This window comes from Salvelinus fontinalis, chromosome 8 (genome assembly GCF_029448725.1).
Source record: "Salvelinus fontinalis isolate EN_2023a chromosome 8, ASM2944872v1, whole genome shotgun sequence".
Lineage (NCBI taxonomy): Eukaryota > Metazoa > Chordata > Actinopteri > Salmoniformes > Salmonidae > Salvelinus > Salvelinus fontinalis.
In genome coordinates this window covers 8,427,313-8,442,196 of record NC_074672.1, presented here as the reverse complement: position 1 = coordinate 8,442,196, position 14,884 = coordinate 8,427,313, and the positions used below count along the sequence as shown (strand labels likewise).

The window sequence follows — 14,884 nt, the reverse complement described above, 5'->3', positions numbered from 1 at the left end:
AACGTGATGTCGTTTTATTGGAATTTGCAGCGGTTGTTGGTAAGTAATGCATCTGCTAGCTTCTGACATGACTTACTGCATCTTTAAGTCTATATTGAAAAAATACAATTGGTTTTATAGGAACTCACTTCCATCTGTATCCTCTGTGTCTTGAGGGAGGAGGTCCACCTCTTCACTCTTCTCATCTAAAGGGGGCTCCTGTGATGGCATGACTGGCTCCTACCAAGAGAAGACAGGCAAATAGCCTCACATGGTTTTGAGGCTGACAAAGAGTATCAAACAAATCATGACTAGGTCCTTGGAGACACTGGGAAGAAGGGGATTTATTTTAAGAGGTGTTCCACGTTGATAGACATCTTAGGCACATAGATGTATCTTTTTAACAAAAGACCACAGAAGTTGAGAAGTCTGGATATGTCTCACAAAAAAGCACTTACAATTAATTTTATGCAGTTCTAACCATGAGGCTCACCTCGCTATCTAATCAACAGGGAAATCTCAGGTGCCATTTCAATGGGGATCAAAAGGTTTGTTGATAGACAATCGTCAGATTACATGAAGAAAAAAAACGCAGCATAGAGATCTACTAATGTGGACATTGATTGACTATTGCCCTGGGTTTTCAGGCACCGGGTTTGCTTTAGTCTAAATGCCAAACGGGCTGATAGCAAGGACCCCTTAGATTCTGTATGTTAACCGTCTGTCACTAGAGATCAACCTCATGATGTCTCAGTATACAGTGCTGTACACTACAGTATGGGTGCATCCCAAATGGCACCCTGGTCCCTATATAGTGCACTTATTTTGAACAGGGCCCCAGCTCTAGTCAAAAATAGTGCATTACATAGGGAATAGAGTGCCATTTCAGATGCAGCCTATATCGAAAGATAGTGGATGTGAAACTCGCCTATAGTATGTTAGCTGGAGTATATTGAGGACTTAAGCCACCTGTTTCTCATGAAATGACAGACCAGTCTTTTGCTCTGTTGACAAAGGAGGTTGGCTTTAAATTATATATGTGTTGTGCAAAAGGCTTAATTGCTAGTTCGATTCACGCTCGGGCAGAACAGAATTGACTCTGTTACAAATATACACCAGTACTTCAAATAGTCATGTTTAATTTAGATGTGTGCATAATTCCCCATTTTATTCCTGAATGTAATCTTATTTTACTCAAAAGTTGAATAATTAAAATGCTAAACTTAGTTTCACCCTAATGCAATTGAATAGTACCCCCCCACCCCCCCCCCCTCAAACATTCACTGAAGTTTGTGAAATGCTTATGAAGACTGGGAATGCTCTATAAATCAATTATAAGCTCACCATTATGCCTTTTGCAATGCCGTTTGTAAAGTGTCTATATAGTGCTTATGAAGGCTCTATATGTGGTTCCGATGCTTTAACATGACGGATTGGGCAGAGTACTGTCCAATCCGTCATGAGATTCTATATCTACGGTACTCACCATATGCCTTTGGCAAGTCAGAGGGACAAGTGTGTGACAGCGCTTATGGACCAGCAGTTTGCAGTTGATACACTTGTAGCCCTGCCTCCCCAGCCCCCATATCCTTTCACTGCAGTGGCCACAGTACGCTTTCTGTTAGGGACAGACAGAGACATTTGGGAGATAGTTAGTGCAACAATCCTTATCAGTCTGAGCTCATGACAATGGGTTGACACTATCGCAGTCATTGATCAAGAATGAATGGACAACAGGCGAGGCAGACGCGTGAAGGAGATCACGATAGATGCAGAGTGGTGGAGTTAGGCCTAGGCGCCATCTTACATCAACTGGGAGCATGTTTGTTTTGCTACCATCGGCTATATATTTCACAGGTATATATGCCATTTAACAGCCGCTTTTATCCAAAACGACTTAGTGTGTACATTTTCTTCTGGGTGCCCCAGTGGGAATCAAACCCACACTGTTTTGTCTGGCCCAGACGCTATTAGGCTTATAACATCAGTGGTCCGGTACACATCAGAACCCGGAAACTTAGGGACGTTATGTCTACCCACAGGCATATCCACAAACACATTCGGAGCCCGTTGTTTACTAACAGTCTGAAAAGAGTGGCACCACAGTGCAATGAGTGCTGAAGTTAAGTGACGTTGCCATGGAAACGCCATGCAGAGGAACTTCAAAGCTTAGCTACCCCTACCCCACCACGCCGCAGCCCAAACTGACTCGATAGAGAGAGACCGAAATAAAGAGAGAAAGAGATGGAGGGAGAGACAGCGTTTGAGAGGGAGAAAGAGAGAGGCAGCGGTTCGGGCGAGTCATAAATAAATCAAGACAAAATCTGTTTTCCCTCTCCGCTCAGCGCAGACGAGGGAGTAATTAAGGCGCCTGTTGTGAGGTGAGAAACTTTGAAGGCAGACTTTTCACGCTCCCTGTCAAGACTTTGGGGAGCGCATTTCAAAAGCAGAGGATACACGAGGGGCCATAACATATGCCATTGGTTCTTTAAAAGAGCCACAAGATCTTCAGATTCTTCTTTGACTCACCAGCTGTGTTCGATGTTCCAAAGACACTAACAAAAGGTACAGGTAGACTAGGAAGGAGGAAATACCGAGGGACTAAAAACTTAAGATGTTAGGCCTACAAAACAAACATATTTGGTCTTCTTGACTAGAAACATGCTTAATACGGACATTTTTTTGTGATTTAAGAGTCACTTATAGCCTCGATGCAGTGTTTTTAATTTGCAATTTTAAATCCTCACTTTATGTCTAATAAATCGATGTGTGTGTTCATTTTTTTAATAAATTATTTCCCTGAGCCTCCATCACTGAAATGATCAGTCAGACTGTACAGGTGTGGGGATACAAATTTGAGACATTTACATACAGCCCCGATTGTCTGATAGAAGTGTCTAGAGCCCACCCCCTTACCCCTTCAAAAAAATGACACGCATGCTATTCAACCTGTCAGTTGGAGCTGGACCCTGAAAGCGACAAACTTCCACAACTGTGTAGGCTACTTTTTTTTGTCACCACAACAAAAGCCATACATAATACATGCTTAATTTGCTATATCATTGTTATACTATTTTCAATAGGTCACCTGAAGATGCAGGACCAGCCTTCTTGCATGGTGGACCAGCCTGGCCTATTTTTTTATTTTTAATTTCACCTTTATTTAACCAGGTAGGCTAGTTGAGAACAAGTTCTCATTTGCAACTGCGACCTGGTCAAGATAAAGCATAGCAGTTCGACACATACAACAACACAGAGTTACACATGTACAGTCAATAACACAGTAGAACAATAGAAAACAAAAAGTCTATATACAGTGAGTGCAAATGAGGTAAGATAAGGGAGTTAAGGCAATAAATAGCCTAAACCCTGTCTGCCGTCTATTCATTGCAGAATTCCATGATCATCTACAAGGCAGACTACATGGTATAATCTTTAGTATCATCTCAAAGTTTATTTCAGAACTTTACAGAATGGACTTTGATGATACTGGATATTATAACTTATTACCATTTTTCTAACTGTCCCGCCCTGACCTGAGATATCTGTTTTCTTTATATTTTGGTTAGGTCAGGGCGTGACTAGAGTGGGTACGCTAGTTTTTCATTGTCTAGGGTTTTTTGTATGTCTAGGGTTTTTGTAGGTCTAGGTGATTTGTATGTCTATGGTGGCCTGATATGGTTCCCAATCAGAGGTAGCTGTTTATCGTTGTCTCTGATTGGGGATCATATTTTGGTAGCCATTTTCCTCTTGGTGTTCGTGGGTTCTTGTCTATGTGTAGTTGCCTGTCAGCACTCGTTTTGTATAGCTTCACGTGTCGTTTTGTTATTTTGGTTAGTTTGTTCAGTGTTCATTCTTTATATAGTAAAGAATGTACGCATACCACGCTGCGCCTTGGTCCGATTCATACGACGAACGTGACAGAAGAACCCACCACAAAAGGACCAAGCAGCGTGTTAATGAGGAGCGGACATCCTGGGCCCGGGAGAACGATGAGTGGAGGACATCCTGGACCTGGGAGGAGGTAATGGCAGGGGACAAGATGGAAGCAGGTGGAGATAACGCAGGAGGAATGGCGACGATACGAGGGGACACGGTTAGCACGGAAGCCCGAGAGGCAGCCCCAATAATTCTTTTTGGGGGGACACACGAGGGGATTGGCTGATTAAAGTTGGAGACCTGAGCCAACTCCTCGTGCTTACCGTGGGGGGCGTGTGACTGGTCAGACATCGTGTTACGCAGTGATACGCACGGTGTCTACAGTTCGCATTCATAGCCCGGTGCGCTCTATTCCAGCTCCTCGCATTTGCCGGGCTAGAATGGGCATCCAGCCAGGACGGATGGTGCCGGCTCAGCGCTCCTGGTCTCCAGTACACCTCCTTGGACCAGGATATCCTGCGCCGGCTCTGCGTACTGTGTCTTCGGTGCGTCTGCACAGCCCAGTGCGTCTGTGCTAGCGCCCCGCACTTGCCGGGCTCAAGTGAGCATCCAGCCAGGACGCATTGTGCCAGCTCTACGCTCCAGATCTCCAGTGCCCCTCCACAGTCCAGTACGTCCTGTGCCTCCTCTCCGCACTCGCCCTGAGGTGCGTGTCCCCGGTACCACCAGTGCCGGCACCACGCATCAGACCTCCAGTGCGCCTTCACAGTTCAGTATGTCCTGTGCCTCTTCCCCGCACTCGCCCTGAGGTGCGTGTCCTCAGCCCGGTACCACCAGTTCCGGCACCACGTATCAGGCCTCCAGTGCGCTTCCACAGTCCAGAGCTTCCGGCGACGGTTCCCAGTCCGGAGCTTCCGGCGTCGGTACCCAGTCCGGAGCTTCCGGCGTCGGTACCCAGTCCGGGGCTTCCGGCGACGGTAACCAGTCCGGGGCTTCCGGCGACGGTACCTAGTCCGGGGCTTCCGGCGACGGTACCCAGTCCGGGGCTTCCGGCGACGGTAACCAGTCCGGGGCTTCCGGCGACGGCACCTAGTCCGGGGCTTCCGGCGACGGTACCCAGTCCGGGGCTTCCGGCGACGATCCGCAGTCCGGAACCTCCGGCGATAATCCACCGTCCGGTTCTACAAAGGCGGAGGGATCAGCATAAAGATGGGGGGCTGCGTCCAGAACCGAAGCCGCCACCGAGGGTAGATGCCCACCCGGACCCTCCCCTATAGGTTCAGGTTTGCGGCCTGGAGTGCGCACCTTTTGGGGGGGGGGGGGGGTACTGTCACGCCCTGACCTGAGATATCTGTTTTCTTTATATTTTGGTTAGGTCAGGGCGTGACTAGAGTGGGTACGCTAGTTTTTCCATTGTCTAGGGTTTTTTGTATGTCTAGAGTTTTTTGTATGTCTCGGGTTTTTGTAGGTCTAGGTGATTTGTATGTCTATGGTGGCCTGATATGGTTCCCAATCAGAGGCAGCTGTTTATCGTTGTCTCTGATTTGGGATCATATTTAGGTAGCCATTTTCCCTTTGGTGTTTGTGGGTTCTTGTATATGTGTAATTGCCTGTCAGCACTCGTTTTGTATAGCTTCACGTGTCGTTTTGTTATTTTATTTTATTTATATTTTGTTTTATTATTTTGGTTAGAATGGCAGCTCCGGACTGAATGGCAGCTCCGGACTGAATGGCAGCTCCGGACTGGAGGGCAGCTCATGACTGGAGGGCAGCTCATGACTGGAGGGCAGCTCATGACTGGAGGGCAGCTCATGACTGGAGGGCAGCTCATGACTGGCTGGCGGCTCTGGCAGCTCCTGACTGGCTGGCGGCTCTGGCAGCTCCTGACTGGCTGGCGGCTCTGGCAGCTCCTGACTGGCTGGCGGCTCTGGCAGCTCCTGACTGGCTGGCGGCTCTGGCAGCTCCTGACTGGCTGGCAGCTCTGGCAGCTCCTGACTGACGGATGGCTCTAATGGCTCGGGACAGACGGGCGGCTCTGAAGGCTCGTGGCAGACGGATGGCTCAGACGGCGCTGGGCAGACGGATGGCTCAGACGGCGCTGGGCAGACGGATGGCTCAGACGGCGCTGGGCAGACGGATGGCTCAGACGGCGCTGGGCAGACGGATGGCTCAGACGGCGCTGGGCAGGCAAGCATTGCAGGCGGCGTTGAGCAGACGAGCAGTGCAGGCGGCGTTGGACAGACGACCGACTCTGACCTGCTGAGGCGCACAGTAGGCCTGGTGCGGGGTGCCGGAACTGGTGGTACCGGACTGAGGGCACGCACCATAGGGCTAGTGCGGGGAGAAGGAACAGTGCGTACAGGGCTCTGGAGACGCACAGGAGGCTTGGTGCGTGGTGTCGGAACTGGTGGTACCGGGCTGGAGACACGCACCATAGGGCTAGTGCGTGGAGGAGGAACAGGGCTCTGGAGACGCACAGGAAGCCTGGTGCGTGGTGTTGGCACTGGTGGTACTGGGCTGGGGCGGGAAGGTGGCGCCGGATATACCGGACCGTGCAGGCATACCGGCTCCCTTGAGCACTGAGCCTGCCCAACCTTACCTGGTTGCATGCTCCCCGTAGCCCGTCCAGTGCGGGGAGGTGGAATAACCCGCACTGGGCTGTGTTGGCGAACCGGGGATACCATGCGTAAGGCTGGTGCCATGTACACCGGCCCGAGGAGACGTACTGGAGGCCAGATATGTAGAGCCGGCTTCATGGCACTTGGCGCAATGCTCAATCTAGCCCGCCCAGTACAGGGAGGTGGAATAACCCGCACCGGGCTATGCACCCATACAGGAGACACCGTGCGCTCTTCCGCATAACACGGTGTCTGCCCGTACTCCCGCTCTCCCGCTCTTTTGGGGTTTCTTCACGGGCTTCCAGCCACGCTTCCGTGCTGCCTCCTCATACCACCGCTCCTGGGCTTTAGCTGCCTCCATCTTTTCCCGAGAGCGGCGATATTCTCCAACCTTGGCCCAGGGTCCTTCTCCGTTCAATATTTGCTCCCATGACCATTCCTCCTGGTACCGCTGCTGCCCGTTGCCACGCTGCTTGATCCTTGTTTGGTGGGTGATTCTGTAACGGCAGTCTAGCTCTTCCTCCTCCTCGGACGAGGAGAGGCGAGAAGGATCAGAGGACCAATGTGCAGCGTGGTAATTAGACATAATGAATTTAATAAAACAAAACAAGACACTATACAAACTGACAAAACACACTAACCGTCACAGTCCCGTGTAGCACCAACACTGACACAGGAACAGACAAACTAGACACACAACATAGAATTCCCACCCAGCTCACGTCCTGACCAACACTAAACAAGCAAAACACATACGAACTCTGGTCAGGACGTTACAATGATCTTGATGTGGTGCTTTTCCCCCCAGTCTGATTATACCTGGTCCTGTCTGCTCTAATGTTGTCCTGCACAGCTTGTGAGCAGCTAATGTTCCTGAGATTCTTAGCTTTCAGGAATGGGGTCATAATACAGTGGCTCCAACCGTTTAAAATGTAGAGCCACATTTGCAGGAGAAAAACAGAAAGCACTCTGTTTATCACAATCACATTCTATGAACTGCTCTATGAACTTAGCGGCACATTTATATTTTATTCAGAGCTGTTTCGTGACCCCGTTTTCAAATCAGCCGAACCCTTTGGGGAAAGCAGCGGGGAAGTCGGGTTGCCTCACACAATGTAAACTGTAAAACTTCCAGCCTACACTTTCCTTGGGGATACAGTTAGCAGAGTAGTTAGATAGCTAGCTAGCTTCGACCGCAAGATGCTGACGTGACATACATTTACTTACGTACCTGTACATAATTAAGCAATGTCAGAATCGCAGAATAGCTAAATGTCATGTCAGTATCCTTGCTAATTGCTATCAAAGTTACAAGCTAACTTTAGCTAGCCGAATCCCAGACATAGGAGAAAAGTGTAGCTGGCTATGTGAGAAAGTTGTTTACATTGTGGGAGGCAATGTCGCCTGCCACAGCCGGATGCAATATGTATGGGACAGAAACTTCATGGAGATTGAAAGCTACCAGTCCACAGGCTAGTGTAAGTGTAGCTAGCTACCCTGTCGAAGTGTGCCAAGCATTTGTCAAATCAGACAAAGTGATTGTTCTGATGGAAGACAGTGCAAAGAAACAATTACTGCCTTGCAGCTATCTACAGCTCAATATCTTATGTTTGGCCGTGCATAACTATCTACATACCTATCATGTGCATGTCAACATGACGAGGCCAGCATCCCGGAGTCGCCTCTACACTGTTGACGTTGAGACTGGTGTTTTGCGGGTACTATTTAACGAAGCTGCCAGTTGAGGACTTGTGAGGCATCTGTTTCTCAAACTAGACACTCTAATGTACTTGTCCTCTTGCTCAGTTGTGCACCAGGGCCTTGCACTCCTCTTTATATTCTAGTTAGAACCAGTTTGCGCTGTTCTGTGAAGGGAGTTGTACACAGCGTTGTACAAGATCTTCAGTTTCTTGCCAATTTCTCGCATGGAATAGCCTTAATTTCTCAGAACAAGAATAGACTGACGAGTTTCAGAAGAATGTGCTTTGCTTCTGGCCATTTTGAGCCTGTAATCGAACCCACAAATGCTGATGCTCCAGATACTCAACTAGTCTAAAGAAGGCCAGTTTTATTGCTTCTTTAATCAGGACAACATTTTCAGATGTGCTAACATAATTGCAAAAGGGTTTTCTAATGATCAATTAGCATTTTAAAATGATAAACTTGGATTAGCTAGCACAACGTGCCATTGGAACATAGGAGTGATGGTTGCTGATAATGAGCCTCTGTACGCCTATATAGATATTCCATAGAAAATCTGCCGTTTCCAGCTACAATAGTCATTTACAACATTAACAATGTCTACACTGTATTTCTTCTCAATTTTATGTTATTTTAATGGACAGGAAATTCTAAGTGACCCCAAACTTTTGAACGGTAGTGTATACCCCAAGTGGTCACTACTACTACTCTCTTGTCTGTTTTTCCCTGATGGGACAGTAAATTGTTCCAGCGCGTATCTAGGGGCGGGGGGATAGGGTCCCATTTGAGATGCACATCCTGTATGAGCCAGCTCACTGTCAGCTCCAAAATGGCTAATACACGTCTTCTCACTGGCTGGCCTTTGCTGGGCCATAATGCTGCTAAGCGCTAGGAGAGCACTAGGGAAGCAATGTGGAACGAGCCCTATTTAAAGTGCATTAGCTCGGCATGCGGTTGGCCCTGAGTCATAGCAGTTAAATCAACCTCTCCGAGACAAATTCCCCACTGCTCTGTTAGATAACAGACATTATATAGCCATCCCAGTCTGGGATATTTACATGGGATATTCGGTTGTGTGTGTACAGGAATGTTTTGCTCATGGTCACACATAAAAAGGTTGCTAACAATGCAACAAAAATCTACTTAGTGCTATTGACCGCAACAAGTGGACCCCCCCTTCTGTAAGTCAGCTTACCGTACACCAAAACTGACAACAAGTAATACATTTTATTGGAGAAAATTAAAAACAATCTCTCTCTCGCGTCTCATTGGAGAGCTGTGAACTGACGACTGCTTTGTTTGGGTTCTATATCCGCAGCATGCTAAAGGAGCTACTAACTAGACAGGAGCTCCAGTCAGTCATCTCCCTAATGGAGTGCTAGCTCATAGCTGAGAACGCTAATGGCAGGAATACAACATTCTGATACATTACCTGCACCACAGCTACTAAAGGGACCCCATTATGTCTAATGGTAGGCATTCACCAATAATCTTTCTCCTGTACAACAGAGGGAAGAGATGGAGATGGACAGAAGAGAGGGACAACAAGGGAGATGGATAAAGAGAGGGAGGGGTGGTGCGAGAGAGGGGGAGGGAAAGAGAGCAGTTGAGAGAGGGAGGAATGAAGAGGGATGGGAAAAGAATAGGGGAGAGGAGAAACCTGACCTACTTCTGCTGGATGACTTGTTTATACTGTAGAGAGGAGCGAGATAAAAAGAGAGGAGAAGGAGGGATGGTGTGAGGCATGGAGAGGAGAGACGTTTGGGAAAGATGCGCCAACAAGGACTTACTGTAAAACCATGTGCCGTGGCAACGATCCTACATATAGTGACAAACGTGACATCATAGTGACACAACTATCAACCTTAGACAAGCAATTTGGTGTAGCTAACATTTGATGTGGCCACAATAACATGGCTGACAAATTCATGTACATAGAGGAAATACAGAAGGACAGATTACAGAAGCTTGTAAAAATTGAACGTTTGCCAAAACTATACCAGTCTCATGTCTAAGCACATAAACATGGCTCCAACATAACATTCAGTCTCTTCCAGTGCATCAGCGAGTGCACCTGCCTAATGCCTAATGGAGGTCAATTGGAGTGAGGAGACTACAGTACAGTGCTAAGTTGGCAGATCAGAGCTCTCAGTCTCGTCTAGACGTCCACCAGTAGACAAAAGCACCCAAGGTCCATCCTGTATTTTGGTAATATCTTCAAGCACACGAGCCCTGCCCCTGACTCCCATTTCCTTTCAGATGCAATAGGTACTTAAGGGCCTGCCTTGAACAACATTACCCTCCTAGCCTCGTCTTTAAGCCAGAGTGGACACTGACACTGGCAGTGCATTAAAGCATTACAGCTAGATTGGCACAACAACATACAGACGCATACACTTTCTGTCTCTAACCTTAAACTACCTGTCCAGTGAAAACCTCACTTATAAAAGTTCATATTCGGTTAACTCAAACCAAAATAATGTTGTTGATGACTCATCCTATACTCGTATTTGTGGCCAAAGCATAAATTGGAGGAAAAAACCCACCTCAAACTTGTATCTCAAACAGACTGTTTTAAAAATACTTTATTTTTTATTAGGTAACACTTTATTTGATGCTCTACAGACTATTGGTAACATTTCAACAAACTATCTACTAACACTAACCTTAAAACCTGTTATGGCTGCACGCTGAATATTGAAAAAACTGGAAAATGTGTGCACATTTTCAAACGGCCTCCTAAGAAACTTTTTATTTTCCAATATGCATATATTTACTACTGTTGGATAGATAACAGTCTGTAGTTTCTAAAAAGGTTTGAATTGTTTCTCTAAGTCGAACAGAAATATTTTTACAGCCATTTTCCCAGCCGAATTGAGTTTCCCAAAATGCGATGTGTCTCTTTAAGACCTTCTCTATAAAAGGCCATTTGACTTGGGACCATAGGGACACGTCAGAGGCGTACGTCAGACTGTAATGCGGAAGTGAGAATTGAAAGGAGTCGAATATCTCGTCCCTGGACTGAATAACAGAACTTCTTGTGAGACCTGCGCAGTTAAAATAAAAATCCGGGCGCGAAGGATAATTTGATCTCGGCTTCTGGAACAAGGTAGATAACGTTGAATATGATGCCTGACTACGATATTATTTGCTACATGTCACAAAATCATCCTAAAGTAGGTTTTTTCAATATACTTTAATTATATTATTGCAATTTATTCTGGACTTTAGATGTGAAACGACGGAAGAATTTTTTGAAGAAACGCTTTCTGGCGCAGCAATGCTACCGTGCTAGCTAACCAAAGAGGGAAATAATTCGTTCTGGAACCCAACTAAAGACTCTACTGGACATTGGACCCCGTTACAACATTCTGATGGAGTACCAAGAAAGATAAGACCCAATTTGGGATGCTTTTTCATATATATGTCGAACTGTTGAATGCTAACGCTGCTAACTATGCTAGGCTAGCGCTTGACTAGAATCAATGCTGCCTTATGCTAGCTTATGATGTTAGCTAATATAACGATATATTGTGTTTTCGCTGTAAAACACTTCAAAAATCGGAAATGTTGTCTGTATTCACAAGATATCTGTCTTTCATTAGTTATCCACCATATGTTTTTCTGAAATGTTTTATGAGGTGTAATTAGTAGCCGACGTTGGTGTATGTATTTTCTCTGGCTACTCCCGGCTGGATTCAGACTGTAGCTATGTATTAGCATTTTTGGGTAGCATCAATGTAAAACAGATTTATAGCTAAAATATGCACTTTTTATGAACAAAACATAGATTTATTGTGTAACATGTTATATGACTGTCATCTGAGGTCGTTTTTTCTGGGCTCTTTAGGTTGGTTTTAGTTTATTTCGGTTGGTTGTGCATGCTACTTCAATCATAATTCATACTTCATAATCATAATTCATACGTGTCTGTCCACTTTTGTATTTGGTGGTGAGCTAACATAAATATATGTGGTGTTTTCTCTGTAAAACATTTAAAAAATCGGACATGTTGGCTGGATTGACAAGATGTTTATCTTTCAAATGCTGTATTGGACTTGTTAATGTGTAAAAGTTAAATATTTTTAAAAAATAGATTTTGAATTTCGCGCTCTGCAGCTGTTGTCATTTTCGGTCCGAGGTCGGGCTTGCACCCCAAACAGGTTAACCCTTATCTTATTAACCCTCTCCAAACACCCCACAGGGCCGACATCCCCGTTATTTGCAAGAGGAAGCGACGCAGGTACAGAGGACAAAGAGCCGGATGCCTGGTCAGGACCCGGAGAAGGCGACTGGGAAAGCTGCCGTTACCGTCAATACTACTCGCCAACGTGCAATCATTGGACAATAAATTAGATGAGGTACGATCACAAATATCCTACCAACGGGACATCAAAAACTGTAATATCCTATGTTTCACGGAATCGTGGTTGAGTGACGACATGGATATACAGCTAGCGGGATATACGCTGCACCGGCAAGATAGAACAGCACACTCCGGTAAGACGATGGGGGGGCGGTCTGTGCATATTTGTAAACAACAGCCGGTGCACGAAATCTAAGGAAGTCTATAGATTTGGCTCACCTGAAGTAGAGTATATTGTGATAAATTGCAGGCCACACTACTTGCCTAGAGAGTTTTCAGCTATAATTTTCGTGGCTGTTTATTTACCACCACAGACAGATGCTGGCACTAAAACTGCACTCAGTCAGCTGTATAAGGAAATAAGCAAACAGGAAACCACTCACCCAGAGGCGGCGCTCCTAGTGGTCAGAGACTTTAATCCAGGGAAATTTAAATCAGTTCTACCTAATCTCTATCAACATGTTAAATGTGCAACCAGAGGGAAAATAATTCTAGATCACCTTTACTCCACACAAAGAGATGCGTACAAAGCTCTCCCTCGCCCTCCATTTGGTAAATCCGACCACAACTCTATCCCCCTGATTCCTGCTTACAAGCAAAAATTAAAGCAGGAAGCACCAGTGACTCGGTCTATAAAAAAGTGGTCAGATGAAGCAGATGCTAAACTACAGGACTGTTTTGCTAGCACAGACTGGAATATGTTCCGGGATTCTTCCGATGGCATTGAGGAGTACACCACATCAGTCACTGGCTTTATCAATAAGTGCATTGAGGACGTCGTCACCACAGTGACTGTACGTACATACCCCAACCAGAAGCCATGAATTAACAAGTTTTCAAGGACTCTAACCCGGAAGCTTACAAGAAATCCTGCTATGCCCTGCGATGAACCATCAAACAGGCAAAGCGTCAATACAGGGCTAAGATTGAATCATACTACACCGGCTCTGACGCTCGTCTTATGTGGCAGGGCTTGCAAACTATTACAGACTACAAAGGGAAGCACAGACACGCGCTGCCCAGTGACACGAGCCTTCCAGACGAGCTAAATCACTTCTATGGTCGCTTCGAGGCAAGCAACACTGAGGCATGCATGAGAGTATCAGCTGTTCCGGACGACTGGGTGATCACGCTCTTCGTAGCCGACGTGAGTAAGACCTTTAAACAGGTCAACATACACAAGGCTGCGGGGCCAGACGGATTACCAAGACGTGTGCTCTGGGCATGCGCTGACCAACCGGCAGGTGTCTTCACTTATATTTTCAACATGTCCCTGATTGAGTCTGTAATACCAACATGTTTCAAGCAGACCACCATAGTCTCTGTGCCCAATAACACTAAGGTAACCTGCCTAAATGACTACAGACCCGTAGCACTCATGTCCGTAGCCATGAAGTGCTTTGAAAGGTTGGTGATGGCTCACATCAACACCATTATCCCAGAAACCCTAGACCCACTCCAATTTGCATACCGCCGAAACAGATCCACAGATGATGCAATCTCTATTGCACTCCACACTGCCCTTTCCCACCTGGACAAAAGGAACACTTATGTGAGAATGCTATTCATTGACTACAGCTCAACGTTCAACACCATAGTACCCTCAAAGCTCATCACTAAGCTAAGGGTCCTGGGACTAAACACCTCCCTCTGCAACTGGATCCTGGACTTCCTGATAGGTCGCCCCCAGGTGGTGAGGGTAGGTAGCAACACATCTGCCACGCCGATCCTCAACACTGTAGCTCCCCAGGGGTGCGTGCTCAGTCCCCTCCTGTACTCCCTCTGTTCATCCACGAATGCATGGCCAGGCACGACTCCAACACCATCATTAAGTTTGCAGACGACACAACAGTGGTAGGCCTGATCATCGACAACGACGAGACAGCCTACAGGGAGGAGATCAGAGACCCGGCCGGGTGGTGCCAGAATAACAACCTATCCCTCAACGTAACCAAGGCTAAGGAGATGATTGTGGACTACAGGAAAAGGAGGACCGAGCACGCCCCCATTCTCATCGACGGGGCTGTAGTGGAGCAGGTTGAGAGCTTCAAATTCCTTGATGTCCACATCAACAACAAACTAGAATGGTCCAAACACACCAAGACAGTCATGAAGAGGGCACGACAAAGCCTATTCCCCCTCAGGAAACGAAAAAGATTTGGCATGGGTCCTGAGATCCTCAAAAGGTTCTACAGCTGCAACATCGAGAGCATCCTGACTGGTTGCATCACTGCCTGGTACAGCAATTGCTCGGCCTCTGACCGCAAGGCACTACAGAGGGTAGTGCGTACGGCCCAGTACATCACTGGGGCTAAGCTGCCTGCCATCCAGGACCAGGCGG

General features: G+C 46.8%; 1 protein-coding gene across 4 annotated transcripts in view; it reads right to left on the bottom strand.

Annotated features, from left to right (window-relative positions):
• prkcz (protein kinase C, zeta) overlaps window positions 1-14,884 on the bottom strand; it is a 151,832-nt gene that overhangs the window by 48,716 nt on the left and 88,232 nt on the right. For all 4 annotated transcript variants that reach the window (XM_055930865.1, XM_055930867.1, XM_055930868.1 and 1 more), the window contains 2 exons: window positions 1,466-1,597; window positions 129-219 (listed from right to left, as the gene is read on the bottom strand). In XM_055930865.1, the coding sequence (XP_055786840.1) occupies window positions 129-219; window positions 1,466-1,597 (223 nt within the window). The remainder of the gene's footprint in view (window positions 1-128; window positions 220-1,465; window positions 1,598-14,884) is intronic.